This window comes from Equus quagga, chromosome 1, assembly GCF_021613505.1.
Source record: "Equus quagga isolate Etosha38 chromosome 1, UCLA_HA_Equagga_1.0, whole genome shotgun sequence".
NCBI classification, from domain to species: domain Eukaryota; kingdom Metazoa; phylum Chordata; class Mammalia; order Perissodactyla; family Equidae; genus Equus; species Equus quagga.
The window spans coordinates 34,871,778-34,894,537 of NC_060267.1; the positions used below are offsets into that span (position 1 = coordinate 34,871,778).

The window sequence follows — 22,760 nt, forward strand, 5'->3', positions numbered from 1 at the left end:
TATATATGAGGTACATTCATGGTTAACCAAATGGCTTCACATGCATTATCTTAATCTCCAAAATAATGTAGGGAATTAGGTATTACTAACCCAAAAAAGATAAATGGTTTTTCCAAGGTCAGACTTTCAGTGAGTTTAAGATCTGGCTGTCAGACTCAAGACTTTTGCCACCTAGTTCAGTAGAATAATGGAAAATTATTAATGTCTACACTTTCCTTCTTGATCTGTATATTTTTTAGACAGGTTAATTTCATTTCATCTTAAATCTGAATTTATTAAATCCCGTTTCTCCCATGGAGAATTACAAAGGCAATAACGTATTTCTGTCCAGACATGAAAATCCTACCCACTCTTCCTCACTTGTCATTTGACAAAGCAACCTGGTCTTCGGCCCACAGGAGCCTAAATATTCACATGATTTCTATTTAACTCAGGGTCAGGACCCACGACTGTGATTTCCATAGGTTTATCTGTGCCCGTGTTTAACAATTTTAACATACCTCTTCTTGGAGAATCCGAATCTTAAGAATCAGAGCCCGGTTTTCTGTCTCCTGAATCATTAAGGGAAAAGTAATTTAAAAGTATTTGAGAACTTTATGAAAATACCATGTATTTATCTCCAAGGCTATCAACATTCTTTCCCTTTATCAGCGTTAAATATGGCATTAACACATCACAACAAGGCTAGTCTGTAAACGTTCTCAATATGGGGTTAAGCCTTTGGCTTCCAGTTTCTTGGGATCTGTGAGAAGTCCCTCTCGTCCTTAACTCAATTGAATTATGACAGCTAGGGAGGGACAGAAAAAAACAAAAAAGGAACAGCCTGGCTCCCTCCCTGCTACTTTACCACCATCCACTCAAAGCAGTCGTGTGAACTCATCTATTTAAACCGCAACTTGAAATCACAAAGAGTTCTAGCTTTCTACTTGAAGCTGTGGATAGTCCCAGATTCAACATTACCAGAACATACAAATATTAAAAACTACTTTATAATGAAGAGCCCCAAATTCAGAACCATTAGAAGAAAAAACATTCCAGGACAGGAGATATGCCAAAATGTTAACAGTAAATCTTGTGGATAGGACAGGGTAAAGATTTTGTGGAATTTTATTTTTTCTTTGTTAATATGCATTTCCTTATTCTTACAGACTGAACAAGTATTATCTTTATAATATAAAAATAAAGGGAAAACATCTCAAGTTAGGATGTCACTGGGACAAGAATAAAGGAACACACACTACATAATTGGAATCAGAAGACCTGAGTTCAATTCTAGCTCAGTCATTTATTAGATGATTTTGAACAATCAAAAAGACCTCTGGATTTTGCCTATAACTCTTTTAATTATTTTAATGAAGAATAGCAATTTCTGATTCTACCTCACAGCATTTATATGATGACCAACGAAATTAAATATTAAAAATCCTTTTGAAATTGTAAAACACTACAAAATGCAAAGGATTAGGATTACATATCTAGGACTCTGCATTTTTAATGGCAGCAGCTAGCATTATTTGCCCCAGTAGGAAAGAGGGTATTGACTGCTTTACACTCATTAACTCATTTAACCCTCCCAGCCCAAGGGTAGGTAGTATTGTCATCTCCATTTTACATACGAGGACACTGATGCTTAAAGAGGTTATGTGCTTTGCCTAAAGTTACACAGCCTTCAGAGTCAGGACTTCAATGCAGGTAGGCTGACTCCCAAGGGTGGGCTCTTGATCATTGCTTTCCATTGCCTCCGCTAGAAGCTCCTCAGTGGTCCCAAATTAGTCTTTCCTGTAATGCTTTCACAGAGACTTGCAGAGTCATCCTGACACTCAATGAGTATAGTCTCCACAAATTACTATTGAGTCAAGAGCTATGCGTTGGTTGTGGGACGTCACAAATGAGTGACACAAGCCTAGAGCCCAGGTCTGATGACTTACAGACTTAAAAATAAATTAGTCTGAATGACTTTCAGCTGATCTCCACCACCCCAGCCAAGCTAATATACTGCTGGAATATACCAGGATTTTGAAGATTATTACTAAAGCTCTGAATACTAGTTTGGACATTCTCAATAAAAATGATTACTTCTCTGGTGGTTGAGTCAAAGCCTAGTCTAAGTAATGCTTTGCTCTAAAAATTACAAGCCTGTCTTATTTAGTATAAGGATTGATTTACAGAGCTTCTTAGTCATCTGTAAGTACTGACAGAACTGATTTTTTTAAAATCTAAGAAAAAGGTGAAAGTTAGACCAAGAATTTTTTTTTAGAAAATTCAAGTGGTTTTCAGCATTAGGTATTTACGAATTCACCTGTCAGCTTCAGGAGCTACTCCAGAGATCTTTCAGATCTTCATAAACCATTGTGAGTATGACTAATTTGTAAAGAATCTTAATCTTCTTTGAAAAGATTTTATCCCACCTGTATTTACTTTTCTAAGGTGTTACCAATTCATTTATCAGCCTACCAACTTCTGATTTTCACCTCCAAATAAACCCTCTTTGGAGTTCAGTTATGTAAACTATATGCCAATTTCAAAGTACTTGGATGACTCACTAATTGTTTGTTCCGCGCTACAAGCATGGTCTTCTGCTCTTCTGAAGCATTCATACTAATTTTCAGTTCCTCCAGTTCTTCTTTTAACAGATTTGTTCTCATAATAGCCTGGTGGGCACTGTGGGGGTGGGGGAGAAGGCAATGAGCAAAACCTCAAATATAACTGTCAAAGATGCTATGTAAAGCCAGGAACTATTTTTGGACCCAAGTTGAAAACCACTGAAAACTCAAACCAGATGCCAACAATAGCAAAAATATACCCATGATCTTTCACAGTCCTTGGAGAAGGAAGGGATTTGGGGGGAGTGTGGTGGGGAAAAAGGATAGAAGGAAACAAACATATTCCTGAAGATAAAGATTTGGAGACTCCCATTGAAATCCATCATTGGCTGAATCACACAGTTCTCTCCTTCTGCTAATAAGATCTGACATTAGTTAATGCAATTCCACAAATATTTACTGATTAATACCATGTTTCAGGTGCTATACCCTGCAAGGGGGTGTATGATGGTGGACAAAACAGACATGGTCCTTGCCTTTATAGAGGTTACATACTAGTGAGGGAGATGACAACTAAACCAATAAATAATTGCAAACTGTCTCTAAATGATATATTTTATTTAAAAAGTTTGTTATATCATTGTTTACAACAACAAAGCATTGGAAACAACCTAAATGGCCAACAAAAGGAAACCGATTAAATGTATTACAGTAATCCATATCATGAAATTATCTGTTTGTGCTCCCACTAAATTATAAACTGCTTTCTGAGCAGGGTCTCAAAGAGGGTGCAATTTTTTTCCCTACTAACATTGATCATTCAACAAGTATTTATTGAGCTCCAACTCTGTGCCAGGCATTATGCTAGGCATTGAAGAAGACAAAAGTGAACCCAGTCATGAGAAGTCTACCTTCCTGGAGTTTATAGTCTACTAGGGTAAACAGATAATCATTATTACAATACAGTGTGTTAAGAACCAAGCTTGGAGTGAACCTGAGTTCTGGAGAAGGCAGATAGCTCAGATAATGAGAAAGAGGGAGAGAGAACAGCAGCTCACTGAAGGGCTGCAAGTAGTTAGATATTGTTGGAGCCAGAGTGAACACTGGGAAGGAGAGATAAGGCAACAGAGACCCCACCATGATGGGCTTTGCAAACCAGATGAAGGAATTTGGGTTTTATCCTGAATCGATAGGGATCAACTGAAGTGTTTGAAGCAGGGTCATCATGTGGTCAGACTGACATGTAGGAAGAGTATTCCTGCTGGTGTGGCATAAGTTTGGGAAAAGGCAGGGAACTGAATCTGGAGACCACTATAGCGACCCAGGTGAAAGTTGATGTTGACTTGAACTAAGTGGCAGACACAGGAATGGAAAGAAGTAACTCTACTTGAGAGATATAAGGTAGGTAAAATTAACAGGACCTGCTATTTGACTTAGAAGTGAAGGCCGAGGAAGAAAAAGGAGACAAAGATTTCTGGCTTGCCAGCAACCGGAAGGAAGGGAGAGCTATTCTATGGTAGACATTCTACTAAGCACTAGGGTAGCCGGGATGGAAAAGACACCGTTCCTCCCATTAAGGAGGGCACTGTTAATATAAAAGGCAAATTTTACTATGACGGGACAACTGCACAGTACCAAAAACAGCCCGTGAGCACTGACAGGAAACAGAGGCTCTTCCTGAAGGATTAGCAGAAGGAGGAAAGAGAAGGACTCGAAGGCTTAATTTTGTTGACACTGGCATTCTGGCTGCCCATCCGAACTTTCTAGCCTTTCTCTCTATTCTGTAAGTTACCCAATTCCCTTCTAGTACGTTTCTTCACTACTTAAGTTAACCAGAGTCAGCTCCAGTCACCACAGTCAGCTTCTAGAGCTTGCAACCAAAAGCCCTGACCGGCACTTTCATCCAAGGCAGAGTTTTTTTAAGAAATTCTGAATAACTGTATTTCAAATAAATAATAAATAAGCCAATTGTGGAATGGAGAGAGCTTTAGTTAAGCATATCTTTTGAGTTTTATAGGTTGGTTTGGAGGCTGGACTGGCCAGTCAAAAATTATGAGGGTAGGAGTCCATAGTTAGATGCTTTACTGTCTTTTCAAGCTAACTTAGGCCTTTTCTGTTGAGAATTCTAGCACCTACGACATCTGTAAAGACAGACTTTGTGAGAACCTTGTTGCTTTTTTCCTGATGCTGGAGCATCTCCCTGAAACCCATTTTACTACTGTTGGACCCTTTACCTGGTATGTCTCCTAGGTCCTTTATCCCTTTCTATCTTAAGCTAAGGTCACAAATTTTCCTATCATCCTTCTAGGCTACAGGTACACTGGGGGCACATTTTAAATCTGACTCATCAATGAGTCTCTTATAATACTCATCATGGGACTTTGCATAGAGTAAGAGTTCAGCTGAACCACAGAATTCTTTGGCTAGATCCACACTTGGCCCATGGGCATACTGGTCTTATCTAGACTACCCTGAATGACATAGAGAACATCATCTCTAGAAAAGAACTGACCAACATCGCTGGTGGGGATGTGAATTGGTACAGCTGCTTTGGAAAACAGTTTAGCAGTTCCTCAGAATGCTCAGTATAGGTTGCTACTCAGCAGTTCCACTCCTAGGTGTATACCCGAGAGAGCTAAAATCATAAGTCCACGCAAAAACTTGTACACAAATGTTGATAGCAGCAGTACTCATAAGAGCCAAAAAGTGGATGTAATCAAAATGTCCAGCCTCTGAAGAATGGATAAACAAAATGGAGTACATCCATACAATGGAATATTATTCTGCCATGAAAAAGAATGAAGTAGTGATATATGTTACAATATGGATGAGCCTTGAAAACATTATGCTAAGTGAAAGAAACTAGACACAACGATCATCTATCGTATGACTCCATTTATATGAAATATCCAGAATAGTCAAATCCATAGTGATAGGAAGTAGATTGGTGGTTGCCAGTGGCTGAGGAAAGGTGGAAATGGGGAGTGACTGATAATCAGTATGCGATTTCTTTTTGGAGTGATGAAAATGTTCAGGAATTAGATCATGGTGGTAGTTGGATAACCTTATGAATATACTAAAAAACACTGAATTGTATACTTTAAAAGGGTGAATTTTATGCAATACGAATTATACGTTGATGAAAAACAATTTAGAGAAAAGGAAAGAAGAATTGAAAGCCCCCAGCATGCAGCACCCCACTGTGGTTCACCTTTTTATCTGAAGGCGCAGCTCAGTGCCATCCTCTGATAACTGGCTGTTAGCTTCTTCCAAGGTTTCTAATGCCAATTTAAACTTATTATTTTCCTCCTCCAACTTCCACTTGTTGAAATGCAGGTCTGCTATATAGGTAATCAAATCAGACACCTCTCTGCAGGAGAAAGAATGAAGGAGAAAAATCTTCAACATCTCTAATTTCTTCCAATCAAAATAAAGCATATGGCTAAGCCCAAACAGGCTTAAATATTCTTGTGAGATTTACTACTTTATCCTCTTCCATCCTCATAAATGTAGTTCATTTATACTATAAATACGTATTCAGCCCTTTATTACAATAGCATCAGAGACGTTTCCAAAATTGCCCGGTATTGGGGCTGGCCCGGTGGAGCAGGGGTTGAGTTCACATGTTCTGCTTCGTCAGCCCAGGGTTTGCCAGTTCGGATCTTGGGTACGGACCTGCACACTGCTTGTCAAGTCATGCTGTGGCAGGCGTCCCACATATAAGGTGGAGGAAGATGGGCACATATGTTAGCTCAGGGCCAGTCTTCCTCAGCAAAAAGAGAAGGATTAGCAGCAGATGTTAGCTCAGGGCTAATCTTCCTAAAAAAAAAAAAAAAAAATTGCCAGGTATTCAGCATCTGCCAGTTCTGAAGTCACCTTCCACAGCTGTTGTTTATTCCTTTCCACTTCACTCCTAACGTTTACCTCTGTCTACACTGCAGAGTTCCTATTTCTGCCCAGGTTATGGGAGATCCTGAAACAAACTGACACACTACTCTTTTAGTCAAGGGATCTTGGCAGGTCCTAATAGGCCTTTAAACTGGGAAGCAATTCTGAGGGGCTTTTTTATTGTAGCTCAATGTAGTACTCATCTTTCTTAATATTTTCTATAGCTCACTAATGTTTGTGAGTCTTGCCCCTGACATTAGATGATAAGCCTTTTTTTTTCGAGGAAGATTAGCCCTGAGCTAACATCTGCCACCAATCCTCCTCTTTTTGCTGATGAAGACTGGCCCTGAGCTAATATCTGTGCCCATCTTCCTCTACTTTTTATATGTGGGACTCCTACCACAGCATGGCTTGCCAAGTGGTGCCATGTCTGCACCCAGGATCTGAACTGGCGAACCCCGGGCTGCTGAAGCAGAACGTGCACACTTAACTGCTTCGCCACCAGGCTGGCCCCAGAACATAAGCCTTTTGAGAGCTTGGACTGTGTGTTTCATGCCGTTTTATCCCAGTGCTCAGCACTGGTTGGGTACATGGTTCCTATTCCACCTCTTTGCAAGGGTAAATCCAAAGTGGGAAAGATAAACTAAGTCAGAGACAGCATCACCTCTCTTTAACATCTAAAACTCACACATTTAGCAGAAAACAGCTTTTCTCATTGATATCGAAAAGAATCTATCAAAGAAGTCTTTTAAAGATAACCCCCCAAAAAGCTTAAGGTCAATGTCATAACTCTGCTTTAAATGGAACTTGTTTTCCATGAAAACACATGGAGTCACTGAAGGAGAAAGGTTTCATGAGTGAGAAAACGTTAATTTATATAATACTCGTCATATAATTTGTGTTCCTAGTGAAACTAGTTCTAATGTAATTGGGATAGAATAGTTAAGAGTTCAAAATAAATTGTTAGCTTTACCACACACACAAAAGAGCTAAGTGACTTTATCATAAGCAAAATATGTAGATCTATGAAATAATAAAAATAAATAACAAAACTTGAGGCACTTGAGAGAGCGCTACAAGTAAGAACGCTTACAAGACTCCTTTAGACATGTCTTCACTCAAAGCCTCGAAGCTCTCGGATGCAGACGCTATTACATCTGCCGCCGTCTTAGCTGAAACATACAGGAGACTCATGAAAACGCCATTTCTCCAAACCATAGGAAAGTGGCAGAACAACCGTGAAGAAACACATACATACTTGTTCCACCTGATTTTATGCTGTCCTGTTCAAAAACAGAGTCCTCGATGCTGTCATTTGATCCACTATTCCCTCCTTCCCTGCAGACAAAAGACAAACCCAATGAGCTGGGGCTCTTTGCCAGACTAAATCTTGGCTAATTTTTCAGATGTGCTCTGTACTTCCCCATTCAGGTAGTTCTTTCTGAATTTTAAAACCATCTATTGATTCAGCAACTATTTGGAGTCCAAGTTAGGGTAGTAGAAAAGAAACATAAGGTGTTACCTCCACCTTCCCCAACCTTTTAATCTAACATGAAAAAGAAAATGTGCATGAAGAAATAGGTGGTGATGTACAGCAACTATAATTAGGGGTGGGAAGTCCACATAGTTTGCAGTGATAAGTGGACACAGGGACGTAGCAAGACCGTGCGCCTTGAAGGATTGGAAAGGAAGAGGCAAGAGCAATTAATCCTTTGGACACGATGGTGTTATTTTCCCTTTCTCATGGAAAACCAAGTTGAACCTAGACTAACTACTGTGAGCATTTTACTCAGGAAATTTGAGGAGCCCCCTACACAGACCTCTGTCCAGTCCCCAAACTCTGGTTCTAACCCCCCAAATAAACATATTAAAATTTCAACCATTTCTTTTCCAAGAGTCTCTATACTATAGTTAAATTTTGTTACTTAATCTTTCTAAATGACAAATCCTTAGATTATCTCTCTGGAGCAGCCATAATTCTCTAAATTTGTCTTACATCTCATTGTGGTTCAATGTGAGATGTCTGTCAGAAGGTAGTGAGCAGAATAACTCATACATCATTCTTTCTATTCCTAGATACACACCCATCAGTATTTCTGAGTTTCTGTTCTTATATTTTGTATTAACTTTCCCCACATTTTTTCTTTTCCTTTCCATTTGTTATAAAAATTGTTTTTCCTTTTGCCTTCACTGCATTTTATATACGGATTATTGATATTTTTATTATATAGTCAAACAAATACTTTAGAAAAATGAGAACATTCATAAGAAAAGAGAACAAAAAGTTAAAACCATCATGCAGAGATAATCATTGGAATATATTCTTCCCAACTTTTTCCTATGAAAGTTTTCAGTTCTTGACAAATATGGGATTATACTAAATATATGGATCTATGGTCTATTATTGGAAACAAATACATATAAATATTTCTCTTGTCAAATATTTATCAAATTATAATTTTGAGTCACTATTTAGGATTCTCGTGTATGGAAGTATTGTAATTTATTTGTCCAACCCTCTATTTTTAAATATTTAGGTTACTTATATTTATCACTATCATAAACAACTTTCTACATATATATTAGAGTTATGATTGGTTATTTTTCTTGAAGTTACATTACTAGCTGAAATAGATTGCCTGTTTTTAAGGATTTGATACACACTCCTAAATTGCTCTTGGAAAAACTGTGCCAACTTGTACTACTATCAACAACGTATGAGAGCACCTATTTCTCCACCTGTCCTGACAACATGGGACAGAGTCATTCTTTTAAATCTTTGTTAAACTGATGGGCAAAATGGCATATTCTCTTTATTTGCATTTCTTTTTAAAAAGTAATTAATTAATTTATTTATTTATTTTTGAGGAAGATTAGCCCTGAGCTAACATCTGCCGCCAATCCTCCTCTTTTTGCTGAAGAAGGCTCGCCCTGAGCTAACATCCATGCCCCTCTTCCTCTACTTTATATGTGGGACGCCTGCCACAACATGGCTTGACAAGCAGTGCATAGATCCGCACACGGGATCCGAACCAGTGAACCCTGGACCTCTGAAGAGGAACGTGCAAACTTAACCACTGCGCCACCTGGCTGGCCCCCTGCATTTCTTTGATTATTGGTAAGATTAGATTTCTTTATATGTTTGCCTTACCTTCACAGTTAACTTGTGTTATCTTGCTTCGTGATTAATCATGAAACATTTCAGTCGTGTTTTTTAATTCATCAGTACATCCTAACCCTATATGAAATCCAGCAAGTTTTGCCACTCTTTGGGCTTGAAGTTTTCTTTAAGCAGATCACTAGTAAATATCAGCTGACAGCTGGAGATCAACAGCTGAGTAAAAGCCACAGGACTTAGACTTCCTTTGGAAACTTCTCCAGCATCCTGAGATCATGGATGCCCTGCTCTTTCTTCACTTTTTTTTCTATCCCACTATCTTTCCCTTTTCCCTTTAGCCTTCCTATAGTCTAGGCTTCCCAATTACACTCACCTCCCACTGACCTTAAAAGGGAGTTTACTCTGAGATTAAACGCATTTGGAGATTTGGTAGTCAGTATCAATAATTTGCTTGACTTGGGGCCGGCCCGGTGGCACAGCGGTTAAGTGTGCATGTTCTGCTTCGGCGGCCTGGGGTTCACCGGCTCGGATCCCAGGTGCGGACATGGCACCGCTTGGCAAGCCAAGCTGTGGTAGGTGTCCCACGTATAAAGTAGAGGAAGATGGGCAAGGATGTTAGCTCAGGGCCAGGCTTCCTCAGCAAAAAAAGAGGAGGATTGGCAGTAGTTAGCTCAGAGCTAATCTTCCTCAAAAAAAAAAAAAAAAAAACTTGCTTGACTCCTATGCCAGCCAAATTCTTTGTAAGAACATGACAATATGTGCTGCCCCCTAATCACAATGTGTTATCAGAATTAACATAATTAACATAATAGGTTCTCAAAGGGTGCCCATCACTTTGGCCTCACCATTAGTATCAGTATCACCTGGAAACTTGTTAGAAATGCAAATTATCAGGCTCCACTCCAGAAGTACTGAATCAAGGTGGTGAGACCGGGCCAACAATCAGGTATAATATGGGTCAGCTGATTCCAATGCATACTAAAGTGTGAGAAAGTGCTGGATTATAGTATTTCCATCATCACAGAAAACAGTTATTAGCCTTAACTGTAATCAATTGTTACAACAGAGCCTGAGAAGGCATCTTGAGGGCACTAAGGTTACCCTTTACCCTTTGTTTCTACGGTAGGCCATCCATTCTCTCATGATGACATGGAAAGTTTCCATATCCACGTGCAGGTCTCTCTTTTCAGGATCAAGCATGTTCCACAGCTCCTCAAGGACACTCTCTTCAGAATCGCGACTAGTTGTTTGTCTCAGGTAATCTATTATTTTGGCAACTCCTACTGAGCCTTAGGAAGAAGAAAGGCAAGTTAGTTTTGAAAGATGGGGAAAGATTATTTTTTAAAAGTCAGGTGCTTAATTCTTTCAGGTCCCTTGGGTCCCAGAAACATGCCATATAACCCAGCAGTCCTGTTGAGTTGGCACGGCAGAGTGGAAGGAGCACTGGCTTTGGTTTGGAGTCTAACGGACCTGATGTCAAATCTTGGCCCTGAAATCTATCAGCTCATGGCTTTGGGAAGATTTCTTCCTCTCGTTGAGCCTCAGTTTCCTTATCTGTGAGATGGGGATGATGATACCTATCATACAGAGTTGTTGTGAGGTTTAAATATGGATGACATTTCTAATCAATAATCACCGGTGGGAGGTAATCAAAATGCCACTTTATTTTTGGCTCTCATTCTTTCCTTAAAAAGCATTCAGTGAAGGAAGTTTTTGCTCTGACCTAGATGAAATTTCAGTCTCAAGTAAGTAGTTTGACGCTTTTGGTGGTGGGTGGGGTCGGAGAGGCCATTCTTAGGTACAGTCAGCCCTACCATCACATTCAGAAATTAAAATCATATACACTATGTTAGTGATTGACACACCAATGTTCTTTAAGCATAAGACATCTCTTTTACTTTTAACTGAAGCCTGCCTTGGGCTAGCTGCCTCAGGTGGAGAAGAAAAAGTAAGTAGATGATTGACAGGGTGGATGCAGGAGTAAAGATTCTTTGTCAAGAAGCTAAGTATAGACCATGATACAAGAAAAGAATAAGTCTAGTAATTAGAACAAGGGGATAGTTGTAAAGAAGACTGAATAACTTTAAAGAAAGTATTAATTCAATATAAAATGTCATTTGGCTGTGATAGGAAGTATTGGAAAGGGAAATAAAATTATTAATATAATTATTTAGAGAGAGAATTTGTATTCCTTATTTGTAGTAGAATTGGAAAGAGGGCTGGAAAGCTAACAAGAATACCTTTATTGCCACTAATCATCAGGGAAACACAAATCAAAACTACACTAAGATACCACCTTATGTCTGTTAAAATGGCTATAATCACTAAGACTAAAAATAACAAATGTTGGAGAGGATGTGGAGAGAAGGGAACCCTCACACACTGCTGGTGGGAATGCAAACTGGTGCAACCACTATGGAAAACGGTACGGAGATTCCTCAAAAGTTAAAGATAGAACTACCATATGACCCAGCTATCCCACTACTGGGTATCTACCCAAACAATCTGAAATCAACAATCCAAAGTAGCATATGAACCCCTATGTTCATTGCAGCACTATTCACAATGGCCAAGACATGGAAGCAACCCAAATGCCCATCGACCGATGATTGGATAAAAAAAGATGTGGTATATATATACACAATGGAATACTACTCAGCCAGGAAAAAAGACAAATTCATCCCATTTGCAAGAACATGGAAGGACCTAGAGGGAATTATGCTAAGCAAGATAAGCCAGTGTGAGAAAGACAAACACCAGATGATTTCACTCATGTGGAATATAAACAAGTACTGGGACAAAGAAAAGAGTTCAGTGGTTACCAGGGGAAGGGGTATCGGGGTGGGGGGGGGCACAGCGGGTGAAGGGGAGCACTTATGTGGTGACAGTCAAGAAATACTGTATAACATAAATCTCACGTTGATGTAAACTATTATGAACCCAATAAAAAAAAATTTTCCTTGCAAAAAAAAAAAAGAATACCTTTATCTCCTTTTCCTCCACAAAAACTCTAACCCCGCTGTCATATACCTCAAAATTGGCAAGGTCTCCTGTGAAGGTTTTTTTTATGTGTCAACTTGACTGGACCACAGCGTGCCCAGATATTTGGTCTAGCGTTGTTCTGGGTGCTTCCACAAGGGTGTTTTCAAATGAGATTGACATTTAAATTGATCGACTAAGTACCACAGACTGCCCTTTCTAATGTGGGTGAGCCTGACCAGAACAAAAAGGCAGACCCTTCCCAAAGGAGAGAGAACTATTCCTGCCTGCCGCCTTCCAATTGGGACGTCAGCTTTTTTCCTGCCTTCAGACTGGAACAGAAACAGCAGCTCTTCCTCAGTCTTGAGTCTATGGGCCTTTGGACAGGAACTACACCATCAGCTCACCTAGTTCTCGGGCCTGTGGACTCAGACTGGAATTAAACCATTGGCTCTCTGGGTCTCCATCTTGTGGACTCACCCTGCAGATCTTGGGACTTGCATGCCTCTGAAATCATGTAAGCCTATTTCTGATAATAAATCTCTTTATACATAACACACACACACATACATACACACTATTTGTTCTGTTTCTCTGGGGAACCGTGATTAATACATCTCCCATCTCCCTTCAGTAGAGCTTCCTTATTTTCTTCATGGAAATATTTCCTTAAATCCTATCCAAGCAGAGAAGGTTTCTGGGAAAAAATAAGCCCCACTCATTCTAACAATATAATTAAGGGTGCATGCAAATGTTTTGCTACAAGAATGTTCATTATGGTGCTGTTTATAATAGAGAAAAAAATAATATCCAATTGGGACAGATTGGTTATATATGTTACATCCCAAAAAAGCATAGTATATAAAGAAAATTTGTTGACAGAAACAAGTACTCAAAATTATTGAGAAAAGGCAGATTATAAAACAAGTCTGGAGACATTCCTACGCATACTTAGAGAACATGTTGTATATATCTTAAAAAGAATGACCAAAAAAATCTTAAACCATTTTTAGCAATCGTATTATGGTAGTGAGGGGGACGGACTCTAGGGTGCCCCTTGAGATCCCTGCCTCCTGATGTTTATACCCTTGTGGAGTCTTCTCCCCTGGGATGTGTGCCTGACCCATGACTTACTCCTAACCAGTAGAATATGGCAAAGGTGATGGGATGTATGTGTATATGATTGTGTGATTAAGTTACATAAGATCTCTGTGCCTGTCTTGCTGGAGTGACTCACCCCCTTGCTGGCTTTGAACAAGCAAACTGCCCATGTAATGGGCTGCCTATGTTGAGAGGCCTAACTGGCAAAAAACTGACGGAGGCCTCCAGCTGACAGCAGCAAGAATCTGAAGCCCTCAGTCCTATAACTGCAAGGAACTAAATTCTGCCACCAAAAGCAGGTCATTCTCCAGGTGATCCACAGATGAGGCGGCTGCCCCGGCCAACAACTTGCAGCCTTGTGAGTTCCTTAGAAGAGGACCCAGCCAAACCGTGCCTGATCCATAGAAGTTGTGAGGTGATAAACTCGTGTTGTTTTAAGCTGCCACGTTTGTGGTGATTCAGCAACAGAGAAATAATACAAGTAGTTTGGGAATTGCTATTCTGAAACTGTTGTGTGTGTATCGTAAAATAACGCAAATGAACATTTATATTGGTGTCATTGAGAACCAGGATTTTCTCTAGGTGAGAAAGGAGATACAGATGTAGAAGAGATAAATAAAACCCCTATTGTACTGAACTTGCATGGAAGAAAGGCAATGAAATCATAATGTATTTTATCTTCAAAAAATCTAAGTACTTCCTAGGTATGACCACCTAAAAGGCTAGAAATAGCCACCATCCCTTGTCCCCAGATTGTGGTCTCTATATATTATTTCCCACTAAAGGAAGTTATGGATCTTTGAAGAAATAGCTGATTCAAAGGTTGGGGCAGGAAATGTACAAGATAAACCTAGAGATGTTTATAACAACAGAGAAAACAAGGAAGCTATTAAAAACAATGAGGATATGTCAAAAGTATTAGTACCTGGCACATCTGGTTGTACCAGGAATTAATGAAGTGCTCAAAGAAAGATGGGGATACACCCAACAGACACAGGAGTCAGCTTGAAGAATATCCTGCTGGCCAACTACGGGACAATTTGAGCATCAAAATAAATAATGATAGTAGCAGATTATAAACCATCGAATATAGAAGAGTCCAGAGATTCATAGTGAAATTAATAGTTAATAGGGAGAAGGTAAAACTCCTATGGTAGACTGGCAAATAACACATATACAAAGAATGATGGAGAGAGAAAAATTCCTGTTTGGCAACCATCATAGTAATAATTGATTTAGGCAGGAAATATCAATGGATGCTGTGTTTCTGATCACCAGTTCCAATTTGTGGGGTTTTTCCTCGCACATCCAAGCAATTCTCAGATACCAGCTGGGTGTCCTACAACTCAACTCAATTCTAACACTATCTACCTGGTGATAGTGTCAGATCCCACAGGTTAATGGCTCAGTCCTGCAGGACTGACATCCACCCACTTCCCTCCACCTTCAGATGCCAATCCCAAGTCCAGGTTGTCACCTGTGCTTCTGACCCACCAGCTATAGATTGAAGGTTCCCATGACTTGCTCCCTGTGTTTGAGTAATTTGCTAGAGCAGCTCACAGAACTCAGAGAAACATTTTACTTACTAGATCACCAGTTTGCTATAAAAGAATATAACTCAGGAACAGCTAGATGGAAGAGGTGCATAGGGCAAGGTAGGGGGAAAGGGCATGGTGTCTCCAGGCTTTCCCTGGCGTGTCACTCTCTCCAAATCTCCACATGTTCACCAACCTGGAAGCTCTCCAAACCTTGTCCTTTTGGGTTTTGATGGAGTCTCATTACCTAGTCATGATTGGTTAAATCATTGGCCATTGGTAACCGAACTCAATCTCCAACCAAGAGGTTGGAGGGGCGGGGGTGATTGACTGACTGACAACATGGGACTGAAAGTTCCAAACGTCTAATCACGTGGTTAGATGGCTGGATCCTCTAGCAACCAGCCCCCATTCTTAGATACTTTCCAAAAGTCACTCGTTACCATCTCAGAAGACACCTTTATTGTTCTCATCACTTAGGAAATTGCAATGGTTTTAGGAGCTCTGTGCCAGAAATGGGACAAAGACCAAAAATAACTTTCTTATTATAAATCGCAACATCACAGATTCTAAAACGAGTGAGTGAAAGTTTGACGAGGAATAGGATATTTACGTCAACTCCAAGTTTCTTCCCATAAATTACTTATTAATTACAAAGGAAAAAGAGAAACTTTACAATGAGGAAACTTGGCAGACACCACACTAATCAAGTGATCAAAGTTAAAAATCCTGATAATCGTACTGAGAAGAATACAACATCACTTCTGCAGCATGCCTGGGAAAACGTCTAACTTGAATAATCAAGAGGAAATATCAGACATTCTACAAAGTTACTAGCCTATACTCTTCAAAAATTTTGAAGTCATAAAAGACAAGGAATCTGAGGAACCATTCCAGATTTAAAGAGACGGAAGAAATGTAACCACTAAATACAAGTGTGATTCTGAACAGGATCCTAGACCAGGAAACAAAAAAGCTAGAAAGTATATTATTGGGACAATCGACAAAATTTGAATATAGAATTTTGAATTAGATCATAGTATTGTATCAATGTTAAATATCCTGATTTTGATCATTTTTCTGTGGTCGTGCAAGCAAATGTCCCTGTTTATAGGAAATCCACACTGATGTGCTTAGAGGTAAAGAGGCACAACATCTCCAACTTACCCTCAAGTCATCAGAAACAATCAAGCTTTTATCTTAGTCTATACAGAAACCAAAATATAATGATGTACACCTGAAATTTACATGATGTTATAAACCAATGTGACCTCAATCAAATTTTTTAAAAAGGAAAAGCTTTTATCCTGTCTCTCTTCACGATTCAAGACTCAGTACAGCCAAATAGTAGATGAAGCAGGATAGAGTTTCTCGTTATAGACTATTCCAGCCAGCCGATAATTTAGGAAGGAGTGACAGAATATCACCATTTGCAACACCTAATGGAAAAATAGATGTAGGCTTTCATCATCAAGAGTTTTGCCTTCAGATCAAAATATATATCACCATCTATGTAGAAGTCTTGCCAAGAAAATAAATCAAATTTTTATCTGATCAAACCTCTAAATATAGGAGACAGAGAAACAAGTCAAATGTTTCTACAAGCCCACAATCACCAAAATTCAGATTGGAGGAAGCTCTCTGAGATAAAAGAACCAGTTTCATTAACACATAAGTTAAAATACAAAAAAGACAAGTAGAAAGAGAACATAGAGATAAGCCAGACAACTGATTACAATGAACAAACCTTTCTTGGATATTGATTTGAACAATTAAACTGTTCAAGAAAAAATAAATCTCTCATACAAATGAGAAATTTTGAATACTGACAGGATATTTGACATTAAGAAATTATGTTACATTTTTAGTCATGATAATAACATTGCAGCTGTGTTTGAAATCAGTCTTTATCTTTTAGAAATACGTACTGAAATATTTACAGATGAAATAATGTGATGTCTTGGATTTGTCTCAAAATAATCCAGAGTGGAGGAGAGGAAAATGGGTGGGGTTAAAAATGAGACATAATTGGTTATGACACATATATAAGGGTTTGCCATACTATTCTCTCTATTTCTGTATATGTTTGACATGTACTATAATAAAAAAAAAAAAAATTGAACCCAAAAAAAGAAAACTAGCCAGCCGTGGTGGCCTAGTGGTTAAAATTCGGTGCTCTCACCCAACTCAAGACCTGGGTTCATTTCCTGATCAGGGACTCACATGACCCATCTGTCAGTTGTCATACTGTGGCAGCCACATGTTGCTGTGATGCTGAAAGCTGTGCCACCAGTATTTCAAATACCAGCAGGGTCACCCATGGTGGACAGGTTTCAGCAGAGCTTCCAGACTAACACAGATTAGGAAGAAGGACCCGGCCACCCACTTCCAAAAAAATTGGCCATGGAAACCCTATGAAGAGCAGTGGAGCATTGTCTTATTCAGCACTCGAAGGTGAGAGGATGGTGTAAGAAGACTGGGTAGCATTCAGCTGTGCTGTACACAGGGTCACTAGGAGTCAGAATCGACTCGCAGCACTGACAACAAAAAACAAAACCATATTGGCACAGGAAATTGTGGAAAGTTATACAACAAATCGCTAACAATGGGTGCTCAGGGAAATAGGCCTACTGATGATTTTTCCTTTCTTTTTGCTTATCTATGTATTATTAATTTTATTACAATGAGCATGAGTCATTTAATGTACTAAAAATTACTTGCAGAACTTTTAAAAAGAACACATCTCTAAAAAAAGCAGAAGTGAAAATCTAAAATTAACTAAAAATTTTGAGCTAAATTTGTATAGTGGTTTTACACGTTGGAAGTATATATTTCTCGCAAGGCAACACCCATGACACATAAGTAGTTCCAATCAACGAATGGAGCTGGTAAATCAGTTGATAAGCTCAATAAAATCATTCAAGACACTGGGGAAATATGCAAAATAGGTACAAAGAAATTATAAGAAATAATCAACACCTAAACAGCCACCCTTACTCCCAAATTAGGTTGCATCCACCACATTTGTAGACAAAGTTGCACAGAGCCCCAAACATAAACCATTTCCCTTTCACAATATAAAGTACAGATGACTTGATGAATACTACAAAACATTTGAGCAGATAATTTTCAACTCACCTCTGCAATTTGTGTCACATACATGAAAAATACTTGTGAACAACTCTTCTTCACAGGTCCCGTTAATGGTATAGCTTACATCTTCCTTGCCATCATCAGTTCTTAGTTTCCAACCTATTGGAAGACAAAGTTTACAAATCCAGATGCTTTTCTGTGCTACAATGATAAATTGCTAATTTTTTCTTGGTTTTAACAAATAAAACATTCTTAAATAAACAGTAGCCGCAGTACTGGTTATTTAACTTGAATAGACCAAGCAAAAAAGTGGTCTTGAAAGGTCTCCTATTGAGAAGGGAACCCTCACACACTGCTGGTTGGAGTGCAAACTGGTGCAGCCACTATGGAAAATAGTATGGAGATTCCTCAAAAAATTAAGAATTCATCTACCATATCATCCAACTATGCCACTGCTGGGTATTTTTCCAAAGAACGTGAAAACACGAATGCATAAAGATACATGCACCTCTATGTCCATTGCAACATTATTCACAATAGCCAAGACTTCGAAGCAACCTAGGTGCCCATGAAGGGGTGAATGGATAAAGATATGGTATATATACACAATGGAATACTACTCAGCCATAAGAAATGATGAAATCTGGCCATTTGTGACAACATGGATGGACCTTGAAGGTATTATGCTAAGTGAAATAAGTCAGAAGGAGAAAGTCAAATACCGTATGATCTCACTTATAAGTAGAAGATAAAAACAACAACAAACAAACACATAGAAACAGAGAGTGGATTGGTGGTTACCAGAGGGGAAGAGGGGAGGGAGGAGGGTGAAAGGGGTGATTGGGCACATGGGTGTGGTCATGGATGGTAATTAGTCTTTGGGTGGTGAACGTGATGTAATCTACACAGAAACCAAAATACATAATCATGTACACTTCACATTTATATAATGTTATAAACCACTGTTACTGCAATAAAAAAAGAAAGGTCTCTTATTATTCATTTTTGTTTTTAATTTATAAGTTTTATAAAATTAGAAGAAAAGAGAGAAATGAAAGAGAGGGAAATGGGCGTTTTTGCCCTGTAATATTGAAAGCACTCGGTGAAAAAGCAACCAGTATAACACAAATAGAAATATTTTAAAGAAAAGTAGAGAGCAAGCAAAAACTAGCTATACAGAAAATGCGTCATTGTACATTGCTTTGTTTTTCAGTGCCTAGCATGTATGGGACTCTATAGGGAATCCGCTAAACAGAGTTCTCGAAATTTCAATTGAAATGGGTCTTCAAAATTTACATTTTCCCCTGGGCTACCTTAATGGCTTCCCAATGGAAACCAAACTTTCTTACATGTTTTACTCTTACACAAGAAAATACCAAAATGATAGTTTTCAGCAAGGCACCCGGGAACTATATGAATTTACCTCCTCTGTATCAATGTATTCCCATCATGACATTCTGATTTGGCCTGGAGAAAGTTTGTATTCAGGTCAATAAAGAAATACCAATGATTATGGTTGTAAGTACAATCCAGAATTTCCGTCAGGTTTTTAACTAAAAGCATAGAAAATACTTATATTTCACATATAAGATTTTCTTTTAAGAGAGACAAAAAAAAGAAACAAACATACTTAAAAAGCGGAAGATGGATGGTTCCATCCAAGTTTTAATAATGTGGGTTGGGTTTTTTTTAGTTCAGGTATTCTGAAAGTGATATGCTTATTGCTTTATTGGAAGAACAAACATTAAAAGATGAATATTTACCATCTTCATTCAGAGATAATTTTTTCACCACTGAATCCTGAGGAGTAAAAAATTCAGAGCTTCGATCAGAGGTAAAATCAAAGTCAAGTGTCAAGGTACTAAAATCGTTTTCATTGCAATAGTTATTCAAATCCTTGTTAGAGAAGAGCCCCCCTTTTCTGATCTGTGATATCAAAGACATATAATCCTGGGATCTCGGGGATCTTGGCCTTGACATGTTTTCAGAACTTGGGAGGATAACAGAGTATGTTGCATTCTCAGGAGAGCTGAAACGAGAGATGGACAGCGTCCTTGGAGACAATACTTGAGGAGATGAAATAAAAGCATCATGTTTCTCAGAATTTGAGCGGCGAGCGTTGGGTCTGGGGACGTGAGCAGCAGCCATTCTCTTCAGCACCTCTTCAAAATCTTTCCTGGTGTTAGGCTGCAGACTATCAAAACTGCTCGATTGGTATTTGATAATCTGTCGAATGGGATTGGAAACCTCTTCTCTCTTTTGGATGGCTCTGATCTTTCTACGAATGCTCTCCACTGGGTTATGCCGCTTCTCAGTTATCTTCCTGGCAGAGGCCATGGTTGACCTTCTTCCCACTATACAGATGAAGGGGCTGAAGCAGAAACAAAATTAGACACACTTTTTAAAGTCAGCGTTGTCCTAACAATAATTTAGCAATAGGCTATTTATTCCTAAACCAACTTTGGAGGGATCAAGATAAGATATCATTAAACAACTTTCCATGTGTTTAACATTGGCACTCGAATTTCTAAAAAATATTAACCAACATATATAAAGTACTTACCATGTGCCAGGCATGGTACTAAGTTCTTTATATATATCAACCCACTTCATTCTCAAAACAACTCTATGGGGTAAATGTTACTATTATTTCCATTTTCAGGCAAGGAGAGAAAAAGTGACAAACCCAAAGTCACCCCAGATAAGTGCCAGAGCCCAGATCTGAACCCAGGCAGTCCTGCACCAGAGGCTGGACTCTTAACCTTACTGCTTTTCATTTATATGTCAAATATGATGATGATGGCGATGATGATGCTAACAGCTCCCAGTTGAGTACATGGTCTGGTTCTCATCTGTTGAGAACTTACTAAATGTGCCTTTTATTAAGCATTTTACATGTATTGTGTCTAAGCTTCACACAAACTCTGTCAGATATGAATAAATAGCCCCTTTTTACAGATAATAAAACTGAGGCTTATAGAGGAATAGTAACTTGCTAAAGGTCACATCTCTAAGATTTAAGCCAAAGAGTACCTGCCTCCAGTATAATTTTATTTAATGGCAGCATATATGACCTTTAAAAAAAGCATCTCACTTCTTATAAGACAGTAATTAAGGATTTTTGAAATAAATCCAAAAATTTTGCCTACCCTGGCAAAAATTTAAATTAATCTAGGCAAAAAGAGTTACAATAAATTGAATAGTTAAAAACAAATAGTTGAATAGTTACAAAGAGTTTGAAAGTTGAAATTTTCAGGGCCTCAACAAAAATTTCCATTCATAGATCTTTTTTAAAAGTCCCCTAACAGAAAATGAACAAAAGGCACATAAATTTCAAAAGAGCTACAATTGGAAGGGGTATTTAGAAAGACTGAGAAGAAGATACTCAAAATCCTCTCGATCTGGCTTCATTTTACCTCAAGATGATGGCCACCAACTCCAACCAATGAAGTTTCCACCAACAGAATTCTTGACCAGTTAAGGTAATGATCACCTTCAAACCTTTACGTTGCCATTCAACGATACCTTCCTTTTTGTCTAGTCAAGGCTTATCTTCCAAGGCCAAGCGTAAAGCACATTCCTCTACTGAAATTCTGGAATCAGTGTATACTCAATAGATTCAACTCTTTTTGTTCTCTCCTAGGATGTATACTCGTACCGTATATTTTGTCATTTAATTAAATTTTGCCTTCTATTTTTGGATTGTTTTAAATGTGTATGCATGTTGTCTCCTCAAAAATACATTTAAATCTTGTAGTATTCAAAAGCCATGATGGATTCTTTTCTAGATACTCAGTACATTGTTGTTGGCACCACTGATAATCCACAGTTATATAAAACACATACAATTACCAGGCTTGTGGGCTTGTCCCCCAGCTGTAGCGAGTGTTGGCTCTCCAATACTCGCAGCTACCACCTGCTCTAGAGAATTCCAGCTGGCCCAACGAGAGCTGCTCATTGCTCCACTGGGAGGTTGGAAGTGAAAGAGAGGTTACGACAGAAGAGAATTAGCCTGTGAACACAACGCACTCCAAATTTATGGCTGACTGTAGTGGTGACATAGCAGGAGCCATCTGACGTCCCCATGTCAAGTATAGAGCCTTATAAAAGACTGGTTAAGTATCTGTGGGTATTCTCAATGTGATGCGACTCGTTTTCCCTTCTAGAGCTGGAGAACTGAGGCTCAGGTTGAGGATGGGGCTAAGAGATGCCCTGGAAATAGAACCTCAGAGCTCTGGATCTTGTCTTCCCTCTTTGTTGAACATTGACATGGGATGCTATTCAAGCCACAGTGAAAGGCCTCGCTTTGTGGGCATTTCTGACTGATCCAGGTGAACATTCCAGCATATAGGACGCACATTTCTATTTGCTTTTCCAAGGCATTTTTCTCCTTCTACCATCTGTTTTCTAAACTTCCATGACTTACCTAAGTGAGCCCCGCTCCCCGGTTTACAAACTAAACATTATAGAGAGTACACTTAAGACCTTGGCTCTTCCTGAGCT

The 22,760-nt window shown here is 38.9% G+C and overlaps 1 protein-coding gene across 1 annotated transcript in view; it reads right to left on the reverse strand.

Annotated features, from left to right (window-relative positions):
• The window catches only part of IRAG2 (inositol 1,4,5-triphosphate receptor associated 2), an 88,023-nt gene extending 67,429 nt beyond the window's left edge, over nucleotides 1–20,594 (reverse strand). The window contains exons 1-8 of the mRNA XM_046642015.1: nucleotides 20,021–20,594; nucleotides 18,303–18,416; nucleotides 10,658–10,838; nucleotides 7,690–7,769; nucleotides 7,525–7,603; nucleotides 5,755–5,913; nucleotides 2,544–2,661; nucleotides 501–551 (exon numbers count right to left, since the gene is read on the reverse strand). Of these exons, the coding sequence (XP_046497971.1) occupies nucleotides 501–551; nucleotides 2,544–2,661; nucleotides 5,755–5,913; nucleotides 7,525–7,603; nucleotides 7,690–7,769; nucleotides 10,658–10,838; nucleotides 18,303–18,416; nucleotides 20,021–20,594 (1,356 nt within the window). The remainder of the gene's footprint in view (nucleotides 1–500; nucleotides 552–2,543; nucleotides 2,662–5,754; nucleotides 5,914–7,524; nucleotides 7,604–7,689; nucleotides 7,770–10,657; nucleotides 10,839–18,302; nucleotides 18,417–20,020) is intronic.
• Nucleotides 20,595–22,760: the final 2,166 nt, after the last annotated feature.